The sequence below is a fragment of the Syngnathus leptorhynchus genome, chromosome 17 (genome assembly GCF_054491065.1).
Source record: "Syngnathus leptorhynchus isolate UIUO chromosome 17, UIUO_Slep, whole genome shotgun sequence".
In the NCBI taxonomy this organism is placed as follows: Eukaryota; Metazoa; Chordata; class Actinopteri; order Syngnathiformes; family Syngnathidae; genus Syngnathus; species Syngnathus leptorhynchus.
Window position 1 is genome coordinate 2,533,510 of NC_141211.1, and position 27,877 is coordinate 2,561,386.

The 27,877-nt window shown below is 49.0% G+C and overlaps 1 protein-coding gene across 3 annotated transcripts; it reads left to right on the forward strand.

Moving 5' to 3' along the window:
* The first annotated feature begins 256 nt into the window (after positions 1–256).
* Positions 257–27,754, forward strand: rapgef6 (Rap guanine nucleotide exchange factor (GEF) 6). Of its 3 annotated transcripts, XM_085936328.1 has the most exons (30): positions 257–826; positions 5,210–5,280; positions 5,400–5,456; positions 5,585–5,686; positions 7,585–7,654; positions 9,148–9,291; positions 9,820–9,837; positions 15,690–15,821; positions 16,230–16,410; positions 16,505–16,641; positions 16,725–16,883; positions 17,124–17,276; positions 17,933–18,097; positions 18,563–18,670; positions 18,760–18,963; positions 19,091–19,199; positions 19,278–19,521; positions 20,203–20,360; positions 21,096–21,336; positions 21,411–21,797; positions 21,869–22,080; positions 22,296–22,419; positions 22,975–22,998; positions 23,436–23,656; positions 23,742–23,915; positions 23,991–24,257; positions 24,337–24,574; positions 24,657–25,171; positions 25,458–25,769; positions 25,903–27,754. In XM_085936328.1, exons 1-30 carry the CDS (start codon positions 680–682, stop codon positions 25,923–25,925), a joined length of 5,097 nt encoding a protein of 1,698 aa, XP_085792454.1. In that variant the 5' UTR covers positions 257–679; the 3' UTR covers positions 25,926–27,754. The 3 variants fall into 3 exon arrangements, with proteins under 3 accessions (XP_085792454.1, XP_085792455.1, XP_085792457.1); XM_085936329.1 differs by lacking the exon at positions 22,975–22,998 and having other exon boundaries at positions 264–826; XM_085936331.1 differs by lacking the exons at positions 257–826; positions 5,210–5,280; positions 5,400–5,456; positions 5,585–5,686 and adding an exon at positions 5,701–6,371.
* The last annotated feature ends 123 nt before the right edge of the window (positions 27,755–27,877 follow it).

The window sequence follows — 27,877 nt, forward strand, 5'->3', positions numbered from 1 at the left end:
TCCATAAAACGATGCGTTGACCTGTGAATAATTGATTAAATTGCTAACATAAAATCCTGCTATTTAACAACGCCTTGACTTTTATTTATAGGTCGGCTGGTTTCACTACACTTTTCACAGCTTCTGAAAGTGTCAGCAGTCAGTGATGCCTTCATGAACAACGTAAAAGTGCTGGGAAGTTGACTTTACAAGTAGAATGGGGTTAGATTGTGGGTTAAAGAGTTAAAAACAGCTTAGTATCTTTTGATTAACTCACTTATATCCGTAAGAATTGACTGTCTTATGAGTCATATCAATTTTACGATGAAGCCGCCGTGCGTCGTCACCCAGTTTCCTGCCCGTCCCGGTGTACTTGAATGCAGCGCCACTTAACTGGCAAACAGATGTATGTCGTCAATTCGCCACATTCGTTCCTTTCCCCGGGAGGAGTGAAGCAAAATCTCTACTGTTCGGATGGAACTCGCAGCGGCGGCGGCGGCAGCGGCAGCTGTCGAAATGGACATACGGAACCCATGACGACCCGGATACAACTTTGTGACACGTTTCACCGGATTACGACGTGCTTTTCTGACGAATTTTGAGGTGGTTTTTTTTTTCTGGCGTGTTTTCGCTGCCCGGTTGCAGCGGCGGTAGCTGAAAAAGTCTACCGCCCGTGCGAGGGCGAGCTCCACCGCGGGGGATGCGACAGCCCCCGAAGTTTAAAAGTCGACAAAAGAGGAAGGAAAGTCCCTTCTTGTTGGAATTCGACGTTATGAAAATGACCGGAGTTATGGAAAGTGCTTTCAAGCTGGCGCTGGGGAAGCCGCCCGCCTTGCGGACAGCAGAGGTACGTGAAACCATCGCTTCTGTAAATTAGCACATCGCCCCCCCCCCCCCTTTCCCTCTGTTAGCTCACAAGTTACGTATTATCTCATTAAATTGCAATACGTGCCATATAATGGCGATTTGAAATGGGGTTAAAAGGCTTATCCTACTAAATGAGCTTGTGATGGTAGCCACGCTAAGTCAAACTGTCACATTTTGTACGATGTATGTAGCCTGCAAGTATTGAAAGTAGACACAACGGAATCTTAGTTGAACTAAGATTTCGGACTGTCCCTGAAGGCCACACTTGACTGTAAACATACAATATACTCTTTTATCCGCCAGTTCTTTGCGGTTACCGATGACGTCACATTCCCCCTTAGGGCAAAACTGAAAGTTAGAATGTAAGACAAAGTGCATGGTTTTTGAAAAAAAACAACAACAACAATGACAACATTATGAAAGACTACTTTTCAGTATATCTACAGTAGCTTGAGTTGAAGTGCAAATGTTTTCTTGATCAGTCCAAATTCAAAATTGTCCAACTTGCAATGTGTATTTTTGTCTCCAAGCAAAATCCGATTGCTTTTGAATGCAAGGCAAGCCAAGACTGTCAAGTGAACTGGCATTGTGGATTCAATGACAACAAGTGCGATCTGTGGTGCTTTCACTTCTGTGCAAACGCAGTAGTAGTGAAGTAAGCGTTTTTTGCCCCCCCCCCCCTTTTTCTTTTTGAAGCACCTCCATCTTTTTCATAAAGGGCCTCTTTTGACGCCTCTTGATCCCCTGTTTGTTTGCGAGCGGGCGGGCGTGCGCGCGCCGACCAGAAAGCCTCTTTCACGCCATGCATAGAGCACTTTTGTACGCACGTGAACAAACCATAACAAGCGAGCTGGCTCAGGGGTCAAAAGAAACGATTCGGGCGTTCTCGTCCCGTCCACCGCGTCAATTCGAAAAACAAATAAAAGCAAGAAGTGTGATTAAAAGTAAACAAAAAGAAAAAAACATCTTGCCATCTTTGAGCCAGGATCATAGAACCAATTTGTACTAGTCCACTCCACATCACTCTCAATTCATTCATCCATCCAGTCAACAGGTTAGCACGTCCGCCTCACATTGGTTGTTGGTTCGATTCCAGGCTGATGAGTTTGCATGTTCTCCCCGTGCCTGGTGTGACTGATTGTTTGTCTATATGTGCCTTGCGATTGGCTGGCGAACCAGCTCGGGTTGAACCTCACCTACTACCCAAAGCTTGCTGGGAAGTGTTCTAATTTTTGGGCCTTATTTTTCTTGATACTTTTCAATGAGCTGTCATCACTCAAACAGTGTTTCTCATCATCTCTTGAGCAGCCAGGATGATTTCATATGACCAAACTAGTATGAGCTTCCGCTCCACTCTGGATGAGCCACATTTCTGCCAATTCCAAAGTTGAAGAGCAACAAATATCTCTGCGGTTAGCTCATGTTGTTGACATGTTTTTGTTTTTGATCCCCCCGTGAGTATTCCAGCAGCTTTTCCAACAAGCCAACCTGTTTTGAATGGACAGGAAGCCTGCGCTCCATGCCGTGCCTGAGGGCTATTGTTTGAAAGTAAACACGCCGCCGCTTCCTGTGGGCACCCGCTCTCGGGCCGCCGTGCTGTCGCGAGCTCGCGTCATACATAACTGGCCCGTCCGTGCGTGTGCTAACAACACATACTGTATGTGTTTATGTGTGTGTGTGTGTGTGTGTGTGTGTGTCGCAAGAAAACAAGTCAGTACATTCCATGCCGCAGAGCAGGCATGAACAGGCACACGGCTCTTGGCGAGGAATGCACATGGAGGCTACAGGTGGACTCACCTAGCATAGTCAAGGGGCGGGGCTTAAGTCACTTTTCTACATCGACTTATGTTTTATTCTTTGAAGCCTCTAGTACGCTATATTTCTGTGCTGCCAGACTACATCATAGTCAAAAGCCCAAGCAGAGCTGCATTGTTGTCGGATGCACAAGTCAGCTGAGCCACCGTGATCTCAGTTTTGATTTGCTTCAAGGTCTGAAATATTCTTCGAGTGCCTCCCGGCAATGACAGTGTCACTTTGCTTGTCAGACTTGTCCTAGATTGTTGCGGCGTGTTGGCATGCGGGACTCGAGCGCTATTGTGCACCTGTGCTTGGCCAGATGAAATATCTCCCTCAAGGCTTTGCGAGATAGCGATTCATGGAGGTTGCGTCACCGGAGGATGACGTTGTACACCAACCCACCTTTTACGCAATTTCCTCCTTAAAAAGACTCAGTCGCTTGTCTTGTAATACAAAACTTTTCATTGACTATTTTTTTATGGTCAGTACGAGTCTGCTGATGAAGAAACATCTTGAGTTTTTCTTTTTTTTTTCCTCCCCCAAGGGGAGGGGAGGGCTCCATAGTGCTACCTGACAGGTTTGAAAGGAATGCGTCGGCCGTCTTCTCGGGAAGGCCAGGAATGTGACAGCTGCATTCCCGGAACGTTTCCTCCCGAACAATGAAAGCAAAAGACAAAAATAAAAAGCTTCCTGTCACGGGCGTTAAGGGGCGGAATAAAAAGCTGTTTTTGTTTTAAATTTGTATGGCAAACAGGAAGTGAAATGTCCTGACTCAGTGGTGGTTTCACAGCCGTGCTGGTGAAAGGTTGACATTAAATTTGTCCAAAAGAACAAAAGATTCACTGCATTAAAAAAAATTGTTCAAACTTTCTACATAGAAGAACCAAGTATTTGGCTGCCTCAACGGGCTGCGGTGGAAATAGAAAGCAAACATTAATTTTAAATTGCTATGTTGTCACAGCACGAGCTAAGTGGTTGTTAACAGAATAAAGAGCCCAGATATATTTATATATATTTATTTTTTTCCGCTAAAAGCCCTTCATTGGCATCCTCTGGCTTGGGTCTCATCAGATGGCGCGCAGCCGTGAAACATCTTCCTGCCACTTCATTCATTCCAGCAGAAAAGACATCTAAAATTACACGGAGGGTCATAGTTTCCACTGGAGTGCGTGCAGCGTGTGTATTTTGCGCGGTTTGGCGGGTGACGCGGCCGCTTTCCAGGCCCGGCCGGTCGCCCTGCCGACCGGCCCTTCCCCGGATGCAAAACCTTTTTCCAGGTGACTTTTTCACACTTTGTCTTGATGATGTCGAGCTAGCCAGGGTATGGAAATTGTACCCATTTCCCGTATTTCTTTCCACGCGTCTTTTTTTTTTTTTTTTAAGCGATTTACCGGCCGATCGGCCTCATGTGTCTTCAATTACGCCGCCTCGCCGGGCGGCTGGCGAGCGATGTTTGGGTCTGTGTGTGAGCTTTGTTGCTAAGAATAGCGCCTTTGTACAGCCCAGAGAGGGGCTTTAGCGCTAAGTGCTACAAGTGCTCTTGTAACATCACATTGATGCCGCCTGTGATTACAACTTGAAGGATATCAGAGAGAGCTTAATCGAAGCACCAAGTGCAAGTTACATCATCCCGCATAGTGCGACTGTCGTCCGTCATGAGCGCTTTATTTTGACGTTCCATTTGGCGTTCACTTGCCAAAACAGACCCGTCGAAACACAACTTGTTTGTCCTCGGACAAGTGCGACGTTGACCCAAGGCCCGGAGGAGTTGGAGGTTTATGTAAATGTTGAGGGTCAGCTATGCAGCTGAGATGTTTGTTCAGCCATTTTCAAGGGGCCTCGTTGTGTCTTATGTCCACAATAGCCTCTGTGTCAGCACAATGCTGGAATATTCCTCAGTGAGAAGAAAAAAAAAAATGGGATTGAAACATCCTTAGTTGCAAGTCAAGGCCAACCTTCAAAGTGTCCTATATTCGTAAAGTTGTTTGCTGAAATACCTTTGTGCCAACATCTCCTTTGCTTTTACGACTTAAAATCGTGCACGGGAATAGAAGGTCCTCTCAACGTGGAACACGAGAAATACGCAGAGTGGGCGTCCATGGCGACAAGTGGCTTTTTGTGCCAGCGCCAATGACGCATATTAAACTTCCCCTGCTAGCGTAGCATTTAGTGTGGGCCAAAACAAAGATTGGATTCCACTTCGGGGAAAAGGTCAACGTGGTTTAATTGGACTTTTTTTTTTTTTTTTTCTCTCAGCTGCTTTCAGCTTCTTCTGGGTGGCTTGAACGTTTTGTGTTTGCCAGCAGGGGGCAGCATCACTGCAAATTTGCTGATCACACTCAAGCAGCACTGACACAAAGTGAAGAGCTCACAAGTGTTTGATCCACAAATAGCAACCACTTCAAGTGCTGCTATTTTGGACACATTGAAGCCGCTTCCCGCTTGACACCGACTACTAACGAGCAGCTACAAATTCCTCATTTGGGAAATATGATGTTAAAACGTCAAATGGATTCATTTGTCCCGCTCATTTCCATTTTTTTTTCTTGTTCTTTTTGTCTTTTAGGACCTGCACACCATCTACTGCCACCTCTACCACATGGATGTCCTCTCTCACCTCAGGGAGCATCAGCTCAGGTCCGCGTGCTAACACAACACGCAATGCTAAAATGGCCTGGTCTGCATTTTAGTGCGATGAGTGCAAGCGCTTGAATACGATTTGTGTTTTGTTTTATTCCCCCCCTGCCTTCCCTCAGATCCATGTGCACCTCAGCTAGGTACGAGAGACACGAGGCCCACCACATCCTCTTCTAGTGAGTCCACTCGCAACACTTTATCAATTTAAGCCTTCAAATTAGCATTGGTGTTTCCAAATTGGGTGTGAAGGGTCGTTTGGGTTCATTGTCTTAAGATGAGCAAAAGTCTTCTTCTTCTTTGGCAGTCCCGACAGCATCGCCAGCTGCTGGTACGTCCTGCTGTCTGGATCCGTCCTGCTGTCTGGATCCGTTTTCGTCAAAGAGCAAATGTTTCTGGCCAGGTGCTGGTACGTCGACACACTCTCTGAAATATTCGAAATGCATAATAAATAGAATCAATGAAAAGGCCACGGATATGTTTTTGGGCTCTGCATTCACTGTGTGTAGTACGCACACGGTTAGTCATAGTAGTGTGGGGGAGGTTGTCAGACAGGCAAAATGACCAGAGGGTGTGTGTGTGTGTGTGTTGGTTAGTGGTCACAGCAGGGGGTGTAAGAGCAGGTCAGAGTGGAGTGTGTGTGTGTGTGTGTGTGTGTGTGTGTGTGTGTGTGTGTGTGTGTGTGTGTGTGTGTGTGTGTGTGTGTGTGTGTGTGTGTGCGTGTGCGTGTGCGTGTGCGCGTGTGTGCGCGTGCGCGCGCGCGCGCGTGTGGAATGTGTAGACCTGGGTGGAACAGTGGCCAGCCATGTGTTCCTGTGCAGCTTGCCCGCCTGGAGCCTGCCAGCACATCAGGCAGGAAATGAGCAACACACACACATACACACAAAGGCAGCCGACAGACAAGGCAGCATCGAGTGGGAAGCAACACACACACACACACACACACACACACACACACACACACACACACACACTGCTCTCCCTCCAAAACTTTTGCGGCGTAACTTTGGATCCCCTTTTTTTCCCCGCCTTTGTGGATAACATGCTGGATTTGCATTCATGGAATCCCGACACGTGGACCAGTAAAATTCTCGGTTAGTGATCTTCAAATTTTGTCTTTTACGCTAAATCTTTCCACCGTGAACAGCTTTCTCCTTTCCCCGGTTTGTTCTTTATTGATTTTTCTGGGGTGGACCGAAAGTCCACAAACGACTCAAATGACAATCCCAAATGTGGGAATGTTCTTCCTTGTTCTCCCAATCAAACACGGCTGGTTAGTGAATGCTCCCAAAAGAGAAAGGAAACGTTGCCTTGTTGTTTTGCAAATTGACTCATAAAGTTAGTATGTCCTGCCTGTCCCTCTTTTGTTTCTATTGCGTTTTTGGCTTGGTCCTGGTAACCATGGAAATGGTGGCTCCCTTTGGATTGAGTTATTGACCTCACATGCCCCCCCATAGAAAATGCCCTCTTCTGGCTTATTCCTCCACTTTTGACATTTGATAGAAAGTCCAGAGCCTGGCTTTAGAAAACTTGAAGACATTTTTTGTCTTTCACATTTAAACTACCAGACATCTTCAATAGTTGTCTTTTTCCTCGACATGGTTGCTCTCTACCCATCCGTGTGTGTCGGAGGGGGTGGGCATTGGTTTCCTCGCTGCCTGTCACGGTTTATTGCCCCGTGGCACTGCAGCTGTCAGTGGACCTGTCAGACCCCCCCGCCCCCCCCGTCTTCCCCTCTTACCCGCCACACACTTGTTTCTTAAAATCGGGCTGAAAGATGGCTGGCGGTGTAGAAAATCGTCACCTGCTGAAATCTGGCACTTTCAGCGCTTTTCGTCGACGGAGGCCAATATTGGCTGTCTATGTAGTTGGATGAAAGAGAAGCTTGGCTGTCCTCCACATTGAGGTTCACTCACACGGAGGTCTAGTTTTTCGGTAGCTGCAGAGGCGACGGAATGTGCGGCTATTTAAAGAGACAAGACCACACGGTTGTCGGGTCGTAATGTGACGGAGTCGGCCGTCCCTCTCTGCACGCGTCCGTAATTAAAAGCAGCCGCCCGCACGCTTCCTCAAACAATGCAGAGTCGACACTCATGCTCACCAAAGGCGGCGGTGGCGGCGGGAAAACGTGTTGTGATGTTAGCTTAGCCAATGAGGGATGCCGTCATTTGAACACATTCGGCCTTTCGGTAAAGGTTGAAATTGGACAAGCACTTCAGCACGCGAATAAAATGCTCAGACCAGAATGAAATCAATTTCCTTCTCCCTCCTCATGTTTGTGTGTGTGTGTGTGTGTGTCATTTTTAGTTTCGGCAAGCAGCTGGGGGGCCGGCGAGGCTGCAAATGCATCACGTTGGAGCCGTCAGAAATGATTGTGGTAAGACGAGAGGCATGAACTCTTTGACTCGCTCTGTCTTTCTTTGTCTTTGTCTCGGTCTGCATTCCTGACGTGTCTAACCTTACCGAAATTCCTCCTTGAGATGCTGATCTTAGATTTACCTTTGTCCACGTCCTTGTTTAAAAAAGACAACCCTGAAACAACATTCCAGCCCCGTTAGAAAAAAATGATCATATCTGATGGAAAATCTGAGTTATTTCAGAAGAAAAATCAATTTTGAAGAAAGTTGTAACATAACTAGTTTGTTGTGTACCTGTTGCACAATTTTCGAGCAAAATTTGGCTGTGTAGCGGCCATTTTCTGTTGTTGGATTTTCTTAGCATCGTCTTGCTAGCTAACGTTATAACACACACACACACGCACACACGTATTTAAGTGAAGAAACAGGAAGTGTGGTCACGTTGCAGCTGTGCCGATGGTCACATGATGGGTACTTCTGTCCTGTGCGGCGAAAGAGAAAGATTCTCGTCCAGTCACATTCAACAAGAGCGTGTGTGTATTGTGTGCGAGTGTGTGTTGTCATACGTATTCTCTCTCTACCGGCGTGTCCCGTGAGGCTCGTTAAAATGACACACTGGACCTTTTGCGCATGTTAGTTTTATAGCCCAGCAAAGCCATTAGTGCTTCTTAAATGTTGAATCTTCGTAGATAGGCTCTCATATAATGCCTTTGTAGAGACGTAAACAATATAGTTTGAAACACGATAAAAAAAGTGTAATGGTAAAAATGAAAAGTAACATCAAATAAAATGGAAAATTAGCAAATGATTCCCCCTGAAGCTAAAAAAAAAAAATTGACAATAAGTGACTTCTCCCTGAACTAGGAGCCAAAACAATGTTAAAGCGCTTCGTGGTTGAAATTCTTTCCGCGTGGTGACATAATGACACCATTGAGCGACGCAACCGGGCAAGACAACATGTTCCCGCCGACGCAAAAACTCTCCTGGGAAGTTTTCGGCGTATCGCCGGAATCTGCTGTTTCTGTTTTGGTTTTTTTTTCTTTTTCTTCTTGTCGCCGCCGCTACGCCTCGTGAGAGGGATGTTTGTGTGGTTTCCTGGAGGAAGCAAGCCTGGGCCTTGAGCGTTTGAGCCACTCGCAAGCTCGGCAGCGTGTCGAGCGGACGCAACTCGGATGTAAAGGCGACATTTTTTTCCCCTGAGCGTTTTGGATTTCTTTATTTATTGGGACTGTCTGCGGTCCGGATGAGTGGGCTGCGCTGGAACCGGCTGTCAGTACTTTGGAAGAACTGGATCTTCAACCAGGAGCCTGCTGACCAAGCGCCGGCAGAACCCAAGGATGAGGACCACAATGTGGAATACAAGTCGGCAAAAGTTAAAGTCCGCAAGCAGAACTCTGATCCCTCGACTGGGAATTACGCGGAGAAGCGCAAAGTTATCCGGCGTAGCCGTTCTGAAGCCACAGCGGCTCAGTCCCTTTTGCCATCTGAGAAGGGTGCCCGCTGTGTCTTGCAGGTGGACAACGGCGGCGAGGGGGACGAGGGCCTTCTGCAGCGGGACGGCTCGCAGCGGCGCTCCCGCCGCCGATTCCGCAGGATCAACCCCAAGGGCGAGCGGGAGCTGATCACGGACGGCCAAGAACCCGCCGCCGCGTACAAGGTAGGCTAACGCTCCTTAAGATCATTTCTTTTCACTTATCGGTGTTAAATCTAAAATCACCCTTACGTTTATGAGGAGATTGATCGGAAAAAATGACACTATTGGTTTTTCCACGCCAGGCGTGTACAACTTCCCCTCCCTCTGATAGCATCGGCGCTTCGTGTCAGTTAGTGGCTCGGCTAATCGCCGCTCACCACACGCGCGCCCACGTGTGCGCACGCACCCACGCACACTGCTCTGACCTTCACATGGGAGTTTACAAAACCGCGACACACGAGTCAGTTCACCAATTTAGCTGGATTGTCAGAATTAGTTTGAGCAAACAGTAGTTGGGCAGTCGAAGCGGTGAGCTCGTCTGCCTCACAGTTTGAGGTTCCGGGTTTGAGTCTGAACTTATCATGCTTGTTTGTCTTAGATGAGTGATTCACTCCTAATTAAAGATAATAAAAATGCGGCTAGGACATTAAAAAAAATCATGATATGACAGGATTGTGACTTACATTTTGTTTCTTTTTGTTCCCCCTGCAGGATTATGTCAACAACCAGGTAGGGCCATGAGCTATTTTTTGTCTTCAATATCGTGTTGTATTTGTGTGTGTGTTTTCGCACCTGTTTGTTAGGAAACCACTGTGGGTGGCACAGACAAGGGTGGCGGTTTGGGGGAGTGTGTGTGTGTGTGTGTGTGGGGGGGGGGGTATCTTTGGAACCAACAGATGCATTCTGCAAAGTCTTTCAAGAGGTCCCCATTTGTGACTTTGTGATTTGTCCATTGTAAAAGGCTAGCTGGGCATTATTGCGGCCATGTACGGACTGTCCATGTGCAGTAGTCCGCGTGAATGCGTTGCGGACGCCGTGATGGCCAAAGAGAAGACACCGGATGTTGTTCTTGAGACATAACAATATGAGTCATCCATTAGCTGCGCTGTTTGCTCTGCACTCAACGGGCCGCTTTCCAGCCTTGAATCCAAGAGTGTCCGCTTTAAAATCTACAAATGGCCAATGTTTTCCAGCCGCATTGGTTTTGTCCCGTCTTTCGTTTGTACAGTACGGTGGGTTGCTAATTTTAGCGATGACATCAGCAAGCAATCAGATGACAACCTTGATGAACTCCCGCTCCATCTTCCCTCCTCTTCTTCTGGTGGCTAATTCGCCATCTTCACGTTTGAAATGTTCACCTGGTTTAATGGCTCTTGTGAGCCAGGCAGGCAAATATTTCAATGTTTTTGTCGCAGAGTGCAGGAAGGGAAGGGCCCGCTTTAAATGGCAGGAATTCCTGCCCTGCGCTACGCACGCTATAAACGAATTTGTTTTTTTTTCCCTTTCTGATGGAACAAACGCTTTCATAAGATCCCCTCCATTGACACCTGAGGGGAAAATGTGTAACTTACTGCTGCTGAATGAACATATTTTTGCCCAAAATCCCCCCACTGACTCAGTCAAAAACTCCAAATGGTGCATGCGATCTGTTTTGTAACTCTTTCAATGCCAGACATTAAAAGTAAGAGAAAAAAAAAAATAGGACAGAGGAAGAAAACGTGACATGTTTTGAGGGCGCTCTGCTCGGCTCACCTCGCAACAGGATGCACGTCACACAGGAAACACTTCCTGCAACTCTTTCTGTATGTTATGACAATGGACCCTTTTGTAAACTCTTAGTTCAAGAACACTCCACCCCCCCCCTCGCTTCCACGACTTAATCCAGTCAGTGTGTTATAATCCGATTAGCTCATGTAAATGTTTGCCTAGTTTGAGTGGCACATTTAAATAAGAATCCCTGCCTTTTTTATATCTTGTCTATTTTTTTTCCTTCTCTGTATCTCTATTCATCTTCTCCCCCCCTTCATCTATTTCCATCCCACCTCTGCTCGGCCTCTCTTGTGTACACCGGCTCCTCCGAAGGCAGGCCTCCATGTGCTTGCCTCCCATTGGCTGCTTGCTCAAAAGATGATGTCATACCCTAGCTGGCGCTGGGGAGGGGCGCAGGGAGTACAAATTGAGATGCACAGATGCTGGATGAATTAGAAAAAAAAGAAGGGGGTATGTATCATGGCAATATTCCAAACCTTTCTGCATATGCCACCAAGCCAATTTTGTCAAAATGTCATCACACAAGCCGTCATGCAAACGTTGGCCAACTTGACTGCTACATGTTTTCATTTGGACCGTTGCTAATGCTAAACACAATGTGAACACAAAACCAGTCGCACTCAACTACGCTAACGTTAGCCGCTTGCATCGAAATGCTAAAAAGCAGACCGTGTTTTGCAAGTGGTTTATATGGGGAGGGGGCAATTCCAACCGTATCCTTTTTTGTGACAGCCTCTATCTGAGCAAGAAGACAGCAAAGGGGGATGTTGGCAGAATGGATACCCCCCCTTCCTTGTAATTTATGCATAAAAGTGGGCGTGGCTTTTGTGGGCTGGGGGGGGGTTGCCTCAATGGACTCGATAGCTTTATGTTCCCGATCAATAAAGATGCTCCCTTTTTCTTTTGCTGGCCAGCCAATCCGTCTAATGCAGTTCCCCCTCCCTCCCTACTGCCCCCTCTCTCTCTCTCGCTCTCTCTCTCTCTCTCTCTCTCTCTCTCCATCCCTCGCTCGCTTGCTATCCAGGTGATGTCATTCTTTTTCAGCTGGATTCCCTCTCCTTCCCCTCCCTCCCTCCCTTCCTCCTCCGCTAGCTCATTACCGAGCCCGGCACACAGCAGCGCAGCATCCTAACCCGGCTCGGCTTGCATCTCAAAGCCCCCCCCTCGCCCCTCCAAAAAAAAAAGAAAAAAAGTCAAGGAATGCCAGCATGAAAGGACCCGGGGACTTAGCGTAGCCCAGCGTTGGGTTATGGAGACTCGCCGGCAGGCTTGCAGAGTTGCGACGCGAGTTTGAAGGCGAGGAACGGGCACTCGGATCCGAATGACTCGAGGGGGGAGTCCCTTCTGGCTAAATTTGCAAAACTTGGATGCCACATTGGGGAGAAATGCTCTTCTAAACTGGGATTACTGCCGGTTTACAATCCCATTTGGTGTTTTTTTTGGGGGGATTTTTTTTTTCTTTTGGCGAGCTGGAAGGGGGTTTCTTCTTTTCAGCTTTTTTTCCATCGTCTTTGGACGGACGAGGGGGGAACTTCCCTCCTCCTCCCGACTCTTGGTTTAAGAGATGGCTTTCCTGGTCCGTTGCTATGCCAACTGCTTGCAGCCGTGGTCCTCCAAAGTAAGCCATGTCGTAATGCCCGTTGACTCTGTGTGTGTGTGTGTGTGTGTGTGTGTGTGTGTGTGTGTGTGTGTGTGTGTGTGTGTGTGTGTGTCCTCCTTTTTGCTGTGTTGTTAAAATATCGTGCCCCACCCCTCATATTTGCAAATCTTGTTTTTTGATTTGCTCTTTTTGTGCTCATTTTCAAACCAGTCATTTTTTGTTTTTACTTTTATGTAATCACGATGACAAGAAGCCACGGTGAAGTGAGTTGAGGAGTTTCATTTAGAGAAAAGTAGTGCTTTCACGCCACCTTGTGGCATCTTGGTGTCCATGTTTTAGGTAGGCAAATGTGCTTTGTTGAGACCCATAAATGAGCATATCACCTCTTCAGGTGTTATCTTCACTTCTCAGGTGCTACCTGTCTTTCCGAGCATCACTTGCGTGTCACTCTTCCTCTGCACCAATTATCACCTATTTTTCCTGTGCTTTGTATATCACACATCCCATCCTCGATGATAACGAATCCATGCAACCTGAGCACAATCCTGCACCATGGCCTCCATGTTTGGTCATGCTCTGACCTTTAAAGGCATTTCCTTGTTCAGTTGATGTGTTATCATCAAGCTCCGCCTCCAAAATGTTCTGCAGAGATGGTTTGTTTGGTTGGAAACTGTCCCAGTGACCCTGAAATGATGGGCTTCCTGTGTTTCCCAGGCATGGTTCTGAAGCTTTTTTTGTGCACGATAGACCTGCGTACCAAATTTCCTGTCGCCAAGTTAAACTTGGCGTCGGGTGGCTGTTGAGTCCAAGCCGTGATGAATAGCAAAGAGGCTTTGCCGGCTGCTAATGAGCCAGACTTGGACAGGTTGATGGATTCGGTGCCAGGGCAGGCGCGTTGGCGTGATGGACGGACGGACTGCCGCGTGGGCTGGAATATCCAAGTAGCGGATCAAAACATCTCCGGACACAACTACTGATCAAAGGAGGAATCACTTTCTCTTCCACCTTTAAAGGCATGTCTGAATGAGTCGATGACATCACGAATCTTGTAAATAGAGCCATATGTTGAGCTCGGTCGTTTGTTTTCATCCTAAGTGAACCTATCATCCTCAGAGCGGCCTGAAAATGGAGCCATATATTTTGTTTAGGTGGGGGTGGGGGGCAGGGCACTAGAGGGCGATCTTTGCCAGATGATGTCATGGCCTCGAGTCGGCCTCGGGCCAGCCGACATCCTGATTGATAGACTGATGTGACGCCAGCTAACGTGAAATATAAGCTTAGTGAGGGGGGGGGGTCAGTTTAGACCATTATGAGAGGGATGCCACCACCACCGCCCTGCCCCAAGCGGGCGGGCGAGTGAAGGCTTTTAAGAATTGCCGCGGGGACGTCTGGCAGCTCAAATGCGCAGGAAGTTGCCGCGAAAACGATCAATACGGGTCACGTTACGCCAGGCGGTGTCCACATGGCCTTCTACTAGTCATCAATTAAGACTATGAAGCTCACAGAACTGATTAAGCTTTCATTCGGTCACTATTACATTGCAAACAGACCTCCGACGAGGCCAAAACAAGTCGTGCAAGTCGGCTAACGGTGTAAACCCCCCCCCCACCTGCACCTATGACTTTTGGACATGACCTTAACCCACTCAAAATGGTCTCCACTCTGACCTTGACGCTTGATGATGACACCCACCGCATTTTCGCATGCTTCCATTATCTCCTTGCTATTGATTCAACACTGCAACCAGAAAGCAAGAGAGAGTCTTTACTGGATGCTTTTCCAGGCCGTCGACAAATACGAGATGGCACGGGTCGATGATGTTTGGATGGATCAATTTGAGCTTGAACTAGAACCCTTAGTCCTCCTTAATTTGTCAATCTTGTCAGTTCCAACTGATGCTTTGCATGCCTTGCCGTCCAAAACTTCATCTCCTCCCACGCTGCTTTGAAGTATCTCTGGACTGCGGTCGGAAATTGGATTCTTTGGGATGTTTTTTATCTTCCTTTCATGCCGCTCCTCTTCAATCCGCGTCCTCTTTCACGGATTAATCCACGCCGCGCCATTCCCGATCATCCCTCAACCCCGCGCCGAACATCATCAAGCCTCGCACACACGTGCTCGGGCGCCGTTTGCAGTCTTTCTACGCTTTTGCAGCGCTCTCAACCCCCCCCCCCCCCCCCCCCCCCCCCCCACGCCGTCTGATGCAAAATTGCACGGCGGCCGCAGACTTCATCCATAATTCAAGTTCTCGGGAGGGGAGGAATGAAAATGCCAGGAAGAGGAGGAAATGCCCAGCTGGAAGAAAGCTGGCGAGGAAGTCAAATGACTGACCACCGGAGCGACGCGCGAGAAATAGTCAAGTAGACACAATTTGGATTCATTGATTTTCAGCTCCTCGGAAAGATATTGTTTGGCCTTGTGCTGACACCTACGGGCCAAGCCAGATCACGGCAGGTGGCCCGCCAGTGACCCGAGCGTCTGTCTGTCACTCCGCCGTCATTGACTCAGCTGCGTTGGCACCTCATGGTGCAACTGGAGGGAATACTGAAACAAGACCTGGAACAAATCCCTTAAACCGCTTACAACTCTGGACTGGACTAAATGTCATAAGAGTGAATGAAAAGTCGTGAAATGTAAACTGGACGGGAACAGCGGCTGTAACGTATCCCTTCAAGCTCCACATTTGTCTTTTATGACCGTGGACGTCAACAAACCGACATGAATGCGATAATATCGTCTGGCTTTGACGGTGACGCCCTCCGTCCATTCTCCGTGTTGACTTGATGTCATTGTACAGCTGAAGGAAGCTGACACATTTATATTTCATCTCCTGACGCTCATCCTTAATGCATGAGTAGAATGGGAGAGACCCCTACCCCCCCGCCGACTCGCTCCCGGGGGGGATGGAAGGACGGGGAAAGTGTGTTTGCGTGGATTAAGGCGGGATTAAGTAAGGCGTGTGAAATGGAGTTGGTTGGAAGGCACCCCCGGGACATGTTTTGAAAAACATCCCGAACCCAAACCAGGACTGTTTGTTTCTCTTTTACTGAGTCAAAGCTGTGTAAAACTGGTTCAGATCTTGGCTGAGACCGGAATGCAGCGTACCAGGCCTCGTTCCATGTTTACAGGGAATTGTGTTGAGGGAAAAAAAAAAAAAGAAGCTAACGTTCAACACCTGATCATCATCTCTGCCTGCTTGTGTCGGTTGCAGCTTCCAGCCGACCTCAATAAGATGCACTTGACGGAGCACGCCCACCAGCAAGTGATGCACGTGCCCGCCAGCCATTCGGGCTGCAGCATCGCCAGCGACTCGGGAAGCAGCAGCCTCTCAGACATCTACCAGGTGGGAAAGTCCGAGGTTCTTTACAACTCTAATGTAGCATCGTTGATTATTTTTATTGATTGATTGACTGCGGGCCTCGCTTACCTCTCCTCGCCCATCCCATTAGGCTAATTAACGCCGATGCCGCTTGCTACTTCCCGCGGTGGCGCAAAGGTCTAACGCAGGAAATAACCATGACCTTTTTCCAAGACAAATCCACGCCTCTGGAAGCTTCACGTCGTGTCATGCAGAGTGTCCTCGTTGAAATTCCTCTCGCGTATCTTTATTCCCAAATGTAATCCAACAAAGTTTTAGGGCCGTCTCGTTGCTAGGCAGAAATCAACCACAACTCTTAGAAAATTCTCGATACAAAATAGCAGGAAAAGTCTATTCAGTGGCAAACATTCCATATGGAAATTGTCCTTACAGGCCACAGAGAGCGAACTGGGCGACGTGGACCTGTCCGGCCTGCCCGAGGCGCCTGTGGACAGCGAGGAAGAGGAAGAGGAGGACGAGGACCTGGAGAGAACCTCGGACGCGCTGCTGGGCCGAGACCTGGTGCGCGAGTGCCTGGAGAAGGACCCGGCCGACCGCAACGACGATGACATCGGTCAGTCGATGCGGCGAAAAGTCATATCTGGTCCAGTTTCACCTTCGAATTTTTGGGGGGGCAATTCTTTAATGGTTTCATGTTCTCTCTCCAGAACAACTGCTCGAGTTTATGCACCAGCTGCCAGCCTTCGCCAACATGACCATGTCGGTGCGTCGGGAGCTGTGCGGCGTGATGGTGTTCGAGGTGGTCGAGCAGGCGGGCACCGTCATTCTACACGACAAGCAGGAGGTCAGAACCGCAATCGACACACGCAACCAAATGGGCACTATGTGGATGGTGTTGATGTCATTTGTGTTCCACCGCCAAAAAAGCTGGACCAGTGGTACGTCATCCTCAACGGGGCGGTAGAGATCAGTCGTCACGAGGGCCGGGCCGAGACGCTGTGCATGGGCAACAGCTTCGGCATCTCGCCCTCGCTGCAAAAGCAGTACATGAACGGTGTGGTGCGCACCAAAGGCGACGACTGCCAGGTGAGAGCAAATTCGTTTGGAATCTTTCAATTCAAACACCATTCATTAACATCGCACGCACGCGCACACTGGACGCCCGTTCTATCGCATCACTTCCTGTCGTCAGACCTTCAGGAAGTCGGCGAGGTTGCATTTTAGGAAGCTAGCCTTTTTCTCATGTCATCAGACCGCTGTGATCACTATGCTCCACTCGTCTCGCGCTAAACATTTTGCACCGCCCGCTTGTGCTCCCGCTCGTAGTTGGTGTGCATCGCTCAGGAGGACTACTGGCGCATCCTCAACCACGTGGAGAAGAACACGCACAAGGTGGAGGAAGAGGGCGAGATTGTCATGGTGAAGGAGCACCGCGAGCTGGACCGGAGCGGCACACGCAAGGGACACATCGTCATCAAGGTTGGGGAAAAATAACAAGTGATTTTGAACTTGTAGCATTCACGTTAGCAGAACATTTGGAAGTTGGCTCGATCGATCAAGTTTGGCCACTGATTGTAACCTTGGACCTGGACACCAGAAGAGTCCAAGGATGCTAGGCCGAAGTCGCTAATTGGTCTCTCTCGGGTTATCGGCGATCGATCAGTGGCTACTTGCTGAAACATCAATACGCTGCCTCAGCGTTTTTTGTTGCTAATTTAGAGGAAGCGTTAGCGCGTTTAGCACTCTTCTTGTCCGCCAAGGCACCTTTTGATCTTTTGCTGGGTTTTATTTTTTTTCTTCTCAGACTCTCCAGAGATAGTCGGGCATTGATTGCGTAATGGGTCTCAACGATCCCAAAACACATCCAGTGTTGACCAGTCGATTCGCCAGTGTTTAGGATTTTTTTTTCTTCTTCCCCTTGCTCCTCCTTTCTTTTGTTCTTTTTGTGTCGGGCAAAGAGAAGAGAGGATGTGCTTTGCTACTTTCGCTTCCTCGCCACAAAAGAATCGTTTCCTTCCAGAAAATTGCTTTTAGTCCAAGGTGTTACTTGTTTCCTCTCTCGGAGGCCACACTCGATTTCTGAAAATAAATGAGTACATAATTGTCATAATTGCTGCTCTCCCCGTCACCTCCAGGGGACCCCCGAGCGTCTGATCATGCACTTGGTGGAGGAGCCCTCAGTGGTGGATCCCACCTACATTGAGGACTTCCTGCTTACCTACCGCACTTTCGTGTCCAGCCCCATGGAGGTGGGCATGAAGCTGCTGGACTGGTTCCAGATGGACACGCTCCGAGACACGGTGGGTGTGCTTTCTTTGTAGTCTTGTGCGTTGCACCCGTGGAAATGTCAAGTCGGCGATCGATGCGAAGGGATGTGTGCGCATCGGAAAACAATATTTGCCGGCCTTGTTTATTCAATGAATTCTAAAATAAATGACTGTAGTGTAAAAAAAAAATATATACGCTGTAACAAAACTAAATGCTGAAAAAGTGATTCTATTTTTTTCAGGCACACCGTATGAATAATACATGCGACTTGACGCATTCATCAATCAGCGCAATGTTGTTTCCGTGCTCGTTTTTAATGCTGCTGTCTTTTTTATGCTCTCCGTGTGCTTTGTTTGGAACGTAGGTGTTTTCGATCGATACGTGTGCTCCGTCAGGCTCGGCGGTCCTTGAGCTCGGCGTAGGGGCTTTGGCCGATGATGGGTGGTCATTGCTGCAAATAATCAACTTTGACCCCTGCGTTGTCTTTGATGTCACAGGTGACGCGTATCGTGCTATTGTGGGTCAACAACCACTTCAACGACTTTGAGGGCAACATGGCCATGACGCGCTTCCTGGAGAACTTTGAGAAGCTGCTGGAAGCCGCTGTAAGTCTTCGCGCCTCGCCGTGGCTTCTCAGAGCCTTCACACAAATCTTCAAGTCTGTATTGTTTTATTTTTGTTTTCCTCCCTTCAGAAAATGAAAGGCCACCTACGGCTGCTCAACATTGCGTGCACCGCTAAGGCCAAGTGGCGGCAGATCACGCTGCAAAAGGCGTCACGCGAGTCGCCGCTCTACTTCAGCGTCCAGGGCGGCAGCGAGCGCGGCTTCGGCATCTTCGTTGAGTCGGTGGAGGACGGCAGCAAGGCGGCCGAGGCGGGACTTAAACGTGGGGACCAGGTGAGGTGGCAAAATTAGCACTGCCAACAATAGCGGAGAAAGGCGGCTTGACTTAACGGAACTTCATGACGTGGTCGGTTGTTGCGAGACAGACTTCAGTAAAGCAAACCAAAATGTGCCATTTCAGATCATGGAGATCAACGGTCAGAACTTTGAGAACATCTCTTTCTCCAAAGCTGTGGATATCCTGAGGAACAACACGCACCTGTCTCTCACAGTCAAGACCAACATATTTGGTAGGTGAACCATCTCACCATCAATACATAAATAAATCATGGCTCTGACATCGTGTCGCCCTTTAATTGTCGTGGCAGTCTTCAAAGAGCTCCTGAGCCGGATCGTGCACGAAAAGAAGAACGGCGGGCCGCACATTCCCAAGATCCAAGAGAAGAAGGGCAACCGCTTCTCCATCCCGGACTTGCCCGGCGACATGGAGTTCGCCACCGACCACAAGGCCACGCGCAAGATGAAGGCCAACACTGTGTCGGGCGGCCGCAACAAGATCCGCAAGATGTTGGAGAAGACGCGCTTCAGCATCCTTCCGCCCAAGCCCTTCAGGTAGAACGCGCTATGCTAACGAGAAAAGAGATGCGTTTAATGGCAACGAGGAACAATGCAGTGACTCGCCGTGACTTTTCTATTTCGAATGGGGTCAAGCGGTCACTGTGCGAGTCACACTTCCTCAATAAAGTTAACTTGTGAAGGAGCAACATCACTTTTTAGCACATACATGTACTTTGCTCACACGCTACAAAGTGGACACGCACGCACGCACACTGTCGCTCTCGCTGTGCTTTTTTGTTCGGAGGACTGCTCGTCTCTTTTTTGTTCAATTTGCATTTGATTTAAATTTTGTGTTTCTTTTTCCCCCTGCTTTGCTGCTTCAGGGGCCTATTTGGGTAAGACTTCTTGTTCAGTGCACGCACACACAGCCATTCCTGTTCCCGTCCACTTGTTGCTCGGCGGAATTCACAAGGGTCAACGAGGCAACGCTATGCTGTTTTTTTTTTTTTTTTAATCACACTTGTCAATTTTCAGCTGACATTTTGAGTTGCGTTTTTCCCAGTTCAGTCCTGGCCAAGTTTGCATACAGAGTACATAAAATTCCCACTGTCTTTGAATGGAACATTTGCATGTGTTGTAACATCTCCATTCATTACATAAAGCTTCTGCAAAGAATCACCTGAGGCACGCTTGACATTTTTGACTAATAGCGTCGACCTTGTCGATTCCCCTCAGCGATGGCGGCGTGGGTCAATCGCAGGACGACAGCATCGTGGGTACCAAGCAATGTCGGCACAGCGTCGCCATCCTGCCCATTCCCGGCAGCCTCTCGTCCAGCAGCCCGGACCTCCTCCAGCCCGCCACCAGCGTCCTGGACTTCTCCAACCCGGCAGGTAGGAGACCACCACTCTGCCCGCCGTCCACACAAATGGATTCCAGAACACTCATGTTTTTCCACCACCTTATGGTCTTTTCACGGCCTTCATTCTTTCCTCTCATGTTTTCTTCTCCTTGTCATCCTTCTCTCGTTTTGCCGGCCCAGCGCTGGGACTGTACTGTGAGTATGGATGCCTGCCTGACTTTGTTTTGTCTAAACTGCCGTTTGTGTTGTGCATGCGCTTCCGTCTGGAAAACAGTCCTTGGGGTTTGTTTGGTTTGAAGTGTGCAAGATAATTGCTCAACCTGTGACCTGAATTTTCCAGCCACGGGACAAAGTTGCCCGTAGGAATGGCCAAATGAGTCTGCGATGGCGCCATTATACCAAAATGACAGACTTGCTGTGTGGTTTTGAACATGAGTTTTTTAATGGCTCGACTCATGACAGACATGCTTACCAAATTTCATGTAACTTGGAGAAACGCTTTTCAGCATCTGAACTGAAGAGTTTTGTGGCAAAGTCACTGCCGTATGCCAAAACTAAAACAGACTTCAATGTGGTCGCAATAAAACAAGTTAAGCTGTGGAAATGGCCAGGCTGAAACGCCGGCGACGTCAAGCTTTGCACAAAATGGCCGCTTGAAACAAAAATAGCAAAGTGTCAAAGTGCACCGCATGCTCAAACCCTAAAAAAATAAAATATAAAATAACAACAACGCCTTACATGATTGTCCTTCTCACACCCTCACCAGACATTCCGGACCAGGTGATCCGGGTTTTTAAGGCCGACCAGCAGAGCTGTTACATCATCATCAGCAAGGACACCACCGCCAAGGATGTGGTGGCGCACGCCGTCAACGAGTTTGGACTGACACCGGCCGCCGAGAACTACTCGCTGTGCGAGGTCTCCGTCAGCCCCGAGGGTGTCATCAAGCAGCGCCGCTTGCCTGACCAGCTCTCCAAGCTGGCCGACCGCATTCAGCTTAACGGCAGGTAAGAAGGTGCCGGGCCGGGTTTGCAAAGACTCTCAAACTGTTGTCGCATAATTGTGCGTGTGCTGTATGCAGGTACTACCTGAAGAACAATATGGAGACAGAGACACTGTGTTCCGACGAGGACGCCCAGGACTTGCTGCGCGAGAGTCACATTTCACTGCTGCAGCTCAGCACCATGGAGGTGGCCGCCCAGCTCTCCATGCGGGACTTTGAGCTCTTCAGGAACATCGAGTCCACCGAGTACGTAGACGACCTGTTCAAGCTGGACTCGGCGGCGGGCGGCGCCGGCCACCTGAAGTGCTTCGAGGACATCATCAACCAGGAGACCTTCTGGGTGGCCACCGAGATCCTCAAGGAGCCCAACGCGCTCAAGAGGATGAAAACCGTCAAGCACTTTATCAAGATCGCCCTGCACTGCCAAGAGTGCAAGAACTTCAACTCCATGTTTGCAATCATCAGGTATAGACGGGTTCATGGATATTTGTCCCAACCCTGAATGGTCGTCAATTGTCAATTTCTTTCCCTTTTAGTGGTCTGAACTTGGCCCCGGTGGCCCGCCTGCGTAACTCGTGGGAGAAGCTCCCCAGCAAGTACGACAAACTCTTTGGGGACCTTCAAGACATCTTTGACCCGTCCCGCAACATGGCCAAGTACCGCAACATCCTGAGCAGCCAGAGCATGCAGCCGCCCGTCATCCCGCTCTTCCCCGTGGTCAAGAAGGACCTCACGTTTCTGCATGAAGGTGCGCGCGCACGCTTGCTTGCTTGCTCCAACAAGAAGTAGCTGCACAGTTTCAAGTATCATTGTGGCTGGCGTACTTCCTCTTACTTGTCATTTGGTGCTCACTCAAGCAGCTTTACTTCTGCGAAAAGCTTCCTCTATTGATGGCGTTACATTTGACTCTGAGTCAACCCAAAACCAGCTCTGGTTCACTTCCCACCTCTGCGTGTCCTCTAGGCAACGACTCAACGGTGGACGGCCTGGTGAACTTCGAGAAGCTGCGGATGATCGCCAAGGAGATCCGACACGTGGTCCGGATGACGTCGGCCAACATGGACCCCGCTTTGATGTTCAGACAACGGTCAGCCATTATTGTAGTCCTTCCATCATCATCATCATCCCGCATTCAACCACTAGCTGTCAGACAATGTCAGCATGCAAGGGGGTCTGCAGTGGAGGAGCACCACTGCCCCCCGCAGACCCTCTCGGTGTACTACAAGAGTGGAATATCAAGTGGGCACAAGTATTGGGATGCTTGGCTTGCACTTTTTTCTTCACTTGTCGCGTTCTCAGAAGGTGTCCCGATACTTTTGTCCATGCAGCACGTGGCAGGTGTGGGCAACTTATTGACATGACCACAGATTGAATTAATTTGTAATTTCAAATATTTGACATACTTTCTAGCTGCCCCATTTGTCCATTTAAAAAAAAAAATCACACGTGGCCCCTGAGCACAAACGTTTGCCCACTCCTCTTGTGCGGTTACATCCCTCCACATTTTTTCATTTGTTTTCATCACCTCCATTTCATTACCCAAATCCCCCCCCCCCCACACACACACACAACCCCCCCCAAAAAAAAAACCCGACAGCAACTATTCTCATCACGCTTCAATCTCCACACCTCTCGCTTGCAGGAAGAAGAGGTGGAAGAGTTTAGGGTAAGTTTTGCCCCCTCCCACTCCCGGAGCCATTTTGTCGCATCCCATACCCCCCCTCAAAAAAAGCATGCAAAAACTGACTTGCGTATACATTTGCCTGCGCTTGCGTGTACGTAATTAACAACTGTTGGAAGGACTCTGTATCCCATAATATTTCCCATATCCAGTGGTCACCAACACCCTAACCCTCCTGCCATATACAGCATGGCTAGCGCGGCTAGCTGCATGGACTGCAATATTAATGTTGATAATGATCATTTTGTTGAGCTTATGCAGCGTTAGGTGCACAACATTTATTTGTATGGTCCGGTTATTCGGATTTATCTAAAGTTGGATTGTAATTTTTTTTTTTTTTACTATTTAATAATTTTATTTGAATGGGTTATAATAGGGTTTTTATGTATGAAATTAACATAAGCTTGTCAACTCATCTGCAGGTCCCTGAGTCAGGGCAGCACCAACTCCAACATGCTGGACGTGCAGGGAGTCGGGCACAAGAAGCGCGTGCGCCGCAGCTCGCTACTCAACGCCAAGAAGCTGTACGAGGACGCGCAGATGGCACGCAAGGTCAAGCAGTACCTGTCCAACCTGGCCGTGGAAACGGACGAAGACAAGCACCAGATCATGTCGTTGCAATGCGAGCCCTCCTACACCACCAGTGAGTGCGCACACAAATATTTCCCATAAGCTATTCGGTTCGTTTCATTTATGCTACGACGGTTTTTTTTTGTTGCATGTTCTAGTTTCAAAGAACCTGAGTGACCGGCGGTCCACCAAGTCGGACATGTCGCCCGTGTCGTTGCGGTCGGCGCTGCCTTCGGGCAAAAGCCAGAACCGGGTGTCGCAGGTGCTTCAGGTGCAGGTGCCGCTCAACCCGCTACGCAAGAAGAGCAGCGCCAAGGACGTGGGCCCGCCGAGTAAGTACCTGGATGGCTTAAGCGTCCGCAGTACGGTTGCAAATATTTAGAGCCCGGTGGTCTCCTTTGTTCCAGACTTCAGCTCCCCTCAGGTGGTAAAGAAGCCCCCCGCCGGCTCGGCAGACGAGTGGACCGCCAAGAGGCCCTCGGACGACACGGTGTCCACCGTGTCGTCCCTGCACTCCAGCCCGACCGTGTCGCCGCAAGGCTCACCGCGCAAAGGCTTTTCAGCCAAAACCCAGACTTGCTCGGGCCAGATGAACCTGTCTGGCTCGTCGTCGTCGTTGACCAGCGAGGCCAGCACCAAAGCGAGCACCGTCAGCCTGCGCAGCTACGGCATAGGTAGGCCGGGCTCGCCAACCGAGACACGTAGACCGAGTCTGCCGGCCGGCGTGTAAACTAAACGTTGTTTTCTCTGCAGGATACGCGCTGCTTCCTCCCGGCAAAACGGACAACCTGTCCGACTCCAGCCATAGCGAGATTTCGTCTCGCTCCAGCATCTGCTCCGTGGACTCGGTGCCAGCCCCGGGTCTGGAGGAGCGCTGCAACAGCATCGGCGCCAGGACGTCAGTCGCATCCGCCGTGCCGGCCGGCGTGCCGACGCCCGAGAGCGCGGCGGCCACGCACTTAAACGTGGACTACAGCCAGCCCAGCACCAGGTTAGTCCACTTAGGCTGGTCGATATTTTCCCTCGAACAAGCACCGGCGTAATTCCCCTCTATCTCCTCCCTTGTGACGCAGCTCTCCTTCTGTGACGGCGGCCATGTCATCTCGGGTCTATGGCGCACGAGGCGCCACCTTCACCTCTTCTTTCTCCACGGAGGAGCTGACGCCCGACTTGACCTCCCTGCACTCGGTGGCCGACAGCGGGCGTGGCAGCTGGACGTCATGCTCGTCCAACTCCCACGACTCCTTCCAGAGCTTGCCCACTTCCTCCTGCCGCCCGTGGGACCACGGCGTCCATGGCCACCCGCTGGCGCTCGCTAACCGTTTGGCCGGCACCGCCGTCGCCGAGGCAGACGCCGCCCGCGACTCTGAGCTGGCCAAGCAGTCGCGGCAGAGTTGGGCGTCGTCCGGCTCTTTGTCGGATACCTACGAGGGGAAGTACGGCACCGTAAAGCGGAGGAACACCGGCGAGCAGCAGCAGGCGCCGCCCGGCTCCGGCTCGTCGGCCTCGCCGACCAATGACGGGGCAGCGCAGAGCACGGACCCCGCCTACAAAACTGTGACGTCCAGCACGGACAAGGGTCTCATAGGTGAGGATGCTAATGCTAAGAATGCTAAGTGAACCTCACTGGTAGTTGGAGCTATAGATGCTAACTAAACATCAGTGCTTAATTTGAACCGGCTAGCACTGGTAGTCATGCTTACATGTGAGCTGCCATTCTTCATCTCACTGCTTCTCGTCATGTTTTGCTTCATGGTGTTTTCTCAGCCGTTACCACCATTTAATTTCTCCATGGTTTTCCTTCTGTTGCCCCCCCCTTCACTCCCTCCCCTGTTGTTTTTTTTTTGGTTTGTTCTTCCATCACCTCCATTCAGTATACTGCATCACCTCCCCCACCAAGGATGAGCGTTACCGAGCTCCCCCTCCCACCCCTCCAGGCTACCAGGGTCTGGCTCTGGGTGAGGTCAAAGATGTAAGCAGCAGCAGCAGCGGCGGCGGCCCCGCTGCCACCGCGCCGCCGCCGCCGCCGCCCGCCAGGCCTCCCCACCTCAAACCGCCCGACTACAGCGTGGCCATGCAAAGGAGCAAGCTCCTGCAGAGTCCGGGAGCCGTGGGGAGCCTGGCGGAGGCCCGCAGGCTTGCCGGCAGCCGCATGGGAACGCGCGACATGAACGACAGCGAGGACGGTACGTGATTGATGATACTGGATTGCCAGGCCACTTAAACTTTGAAATCTGATTTTTTTTTTTTTTCTAATGTCAAGGGGGAATAAAGTACATCAAATGTGACTTCCTCTTTGTTGTCTTTACCCTCTTGCAGATGAACAAGTTTCCGCCGTGTAGACGTCTGGTTTCTTTTTGACTATCACCTGGAACACGTGCCTGCTTCACTTGAAAAGAGATTTTTCTTTTTTGAAAGACTTCTGACTTGATTTTAATCCTTTTAATTTTGCACCTCGGAACTAGCGCCACATTTTCCTTGGGACTGAAGGATGCCAGGATCATGTGTGTGACTTCTGCCACCTGTTTGTCTCAGTCCCTGAAACTTGTGCCTGTTTCACTTGAAAACAAGAAGCTGTTTTTCAGACCAAGAAAAAGAAAGAAGCTTTTGACTTTTTTTTTTTGATCACTTCAATTTTGCACCACGTCCCGAGGAAAGACGAGATGGCCAACCGAAGGCATTCAAGTGACATGTGGAGCACTCAAAAAGGCCGCTTTGTGAAGCTAGCTACCCAAATGGCGTGCTACCTCCTGGACTTTTTAGGTGAAAACAAACAAAACAAAACCCCAATGATTTTATGTTTATTTTAAAGGTGGAAACAGGGGTAAAGGCATTTTTCTTTTTGTTTACAGTGTTGATTGTATGAGATTGCTAGGCCCTCCCAATAACATCCAAACAAGAAGACTCCCTATTCAACATGGTCTTCCATTAGCATCGTTTGGAAGACTTGGAATGCTAACATTTACATATGTATAAATACATGAATGGAAATGTATTTTTTTTTTTGTCATTGGTTTTGCCGTAAATTAATGATGGTGTATAGATGACGGATTGTGGAATAGTTTTGAATATTTTGTTCCAAAACCCACATATTTTTATTTTCTCTGCTGGCTCCTCGCTTTTCGTAGATGTGTGGACACTGCCATGTGTGTGCTCGAGCTTGAGTGTGTGTGTATGTCAGGGATGATTTTTTATTTTATTTTTATGCTTTATTTATCTCACAACACAGTGATAGTCTTTAGCTTTTACCTGGTTTCCTGGATCTCAGGCTTCATTGAGTTTCCTCGGCACTTGTGTGGACCCTTATTTTAGCACTCCAGGCCCCTGTGCATTCACATGTTCTTTGACCTCTGTGGGTGTTCCCACAATCCTGGGCACCTTCTTTGTAACATGACCCCCCCCCCCCCCCCCCCCTTCACCTCTTGGACCTCCCACAGGTCCTCTCGGCACATTTTTGTCACATTGGTTCTTGGGTCGGTCTTTGGACCTTCTTGGCCCCTGCAGGACTTCTCATGTGTTTGTTTATATTTATTAGCGCCAAGGGCCCGCTCCTTTACATAAACCCACACAGCCCCATCTCCTCAGTGTGGCACTCTGACCTTTCACGGGTCCTCTTATCACTCCTCAGCCCCTTTTAGCTCGACCTGATCTAGGACTCCTCTGACTGAGTCATCATTTTGACACTTTCATCTTTGTTTGCACAGCTCCACTCCTTACGTTCTAAACCAAGTGTCAGTATTAACCCTCCTCAGGTGTGAATTTGTTTTGTACAAAGTCAGCTCATGATTTTTAAACCTCCATTTTATCCCCCTACTACAATGCAATAAGCGATGTGAATAAGAAACAATGACAAGGATGCACAATAAGCTGTAAAAAAAAAAACAAGTGTTGGCTGCACAAATAACGTCCCGTGTGTGCGTGCGCGCGCGTGTGTACAAGTGTCACTCGTCTGGTTGATGTTTTTTTATGTCTTTTACAAAGACGACTCCATTTCGGCATTGTACGCTTTGTATATGTATTGTATTTTTTACCAGTGGATTGTACATAGTTGTTCTATTTTTGTTTAAGAGGATGTGTACAAAGGATTTAAAACAAAGAAGTGAGGACATTTTATTTCCTTTAAAGTCTACTGATAAGAATTTGGACAATGAATAAAATCCTAATATGGAAATTTTTGGCTCAGTAATGTTTATGACTTTGAAATTAAGTTATATTCAATCAAGTTCTTTATTAAATTGGCAATTTAAATTTTTTTGCAATAAATCCCGTTGTTTATTATTTTGGGCATGTACAT

Bases quoted from the DNA above. Each gene is read 5' to 3' on its own strand.
- rapgef6 (XM_085936328.1), top strand. From the start codon at position 680: ATGCGACAGCCCCCGAAGTTTAAAAGTCGACAAAAGAGGAAGGAAAGT. The intron at 16,884-17,123 runs GTGAGAGCAAAT...TCCCGCTCGTAG, and splicing joins CCAAAGGCGACGACTGCCAG to TTGGTGTGCATCGCTCAGGA. The intron at 23,657-23,741 runs GTGAGTGCGCAC...TGCATGTTCTAG, and splicing joins CGAGCCCTCCTACACCACCA to TTTCAAAGAACCTGAGTGAC.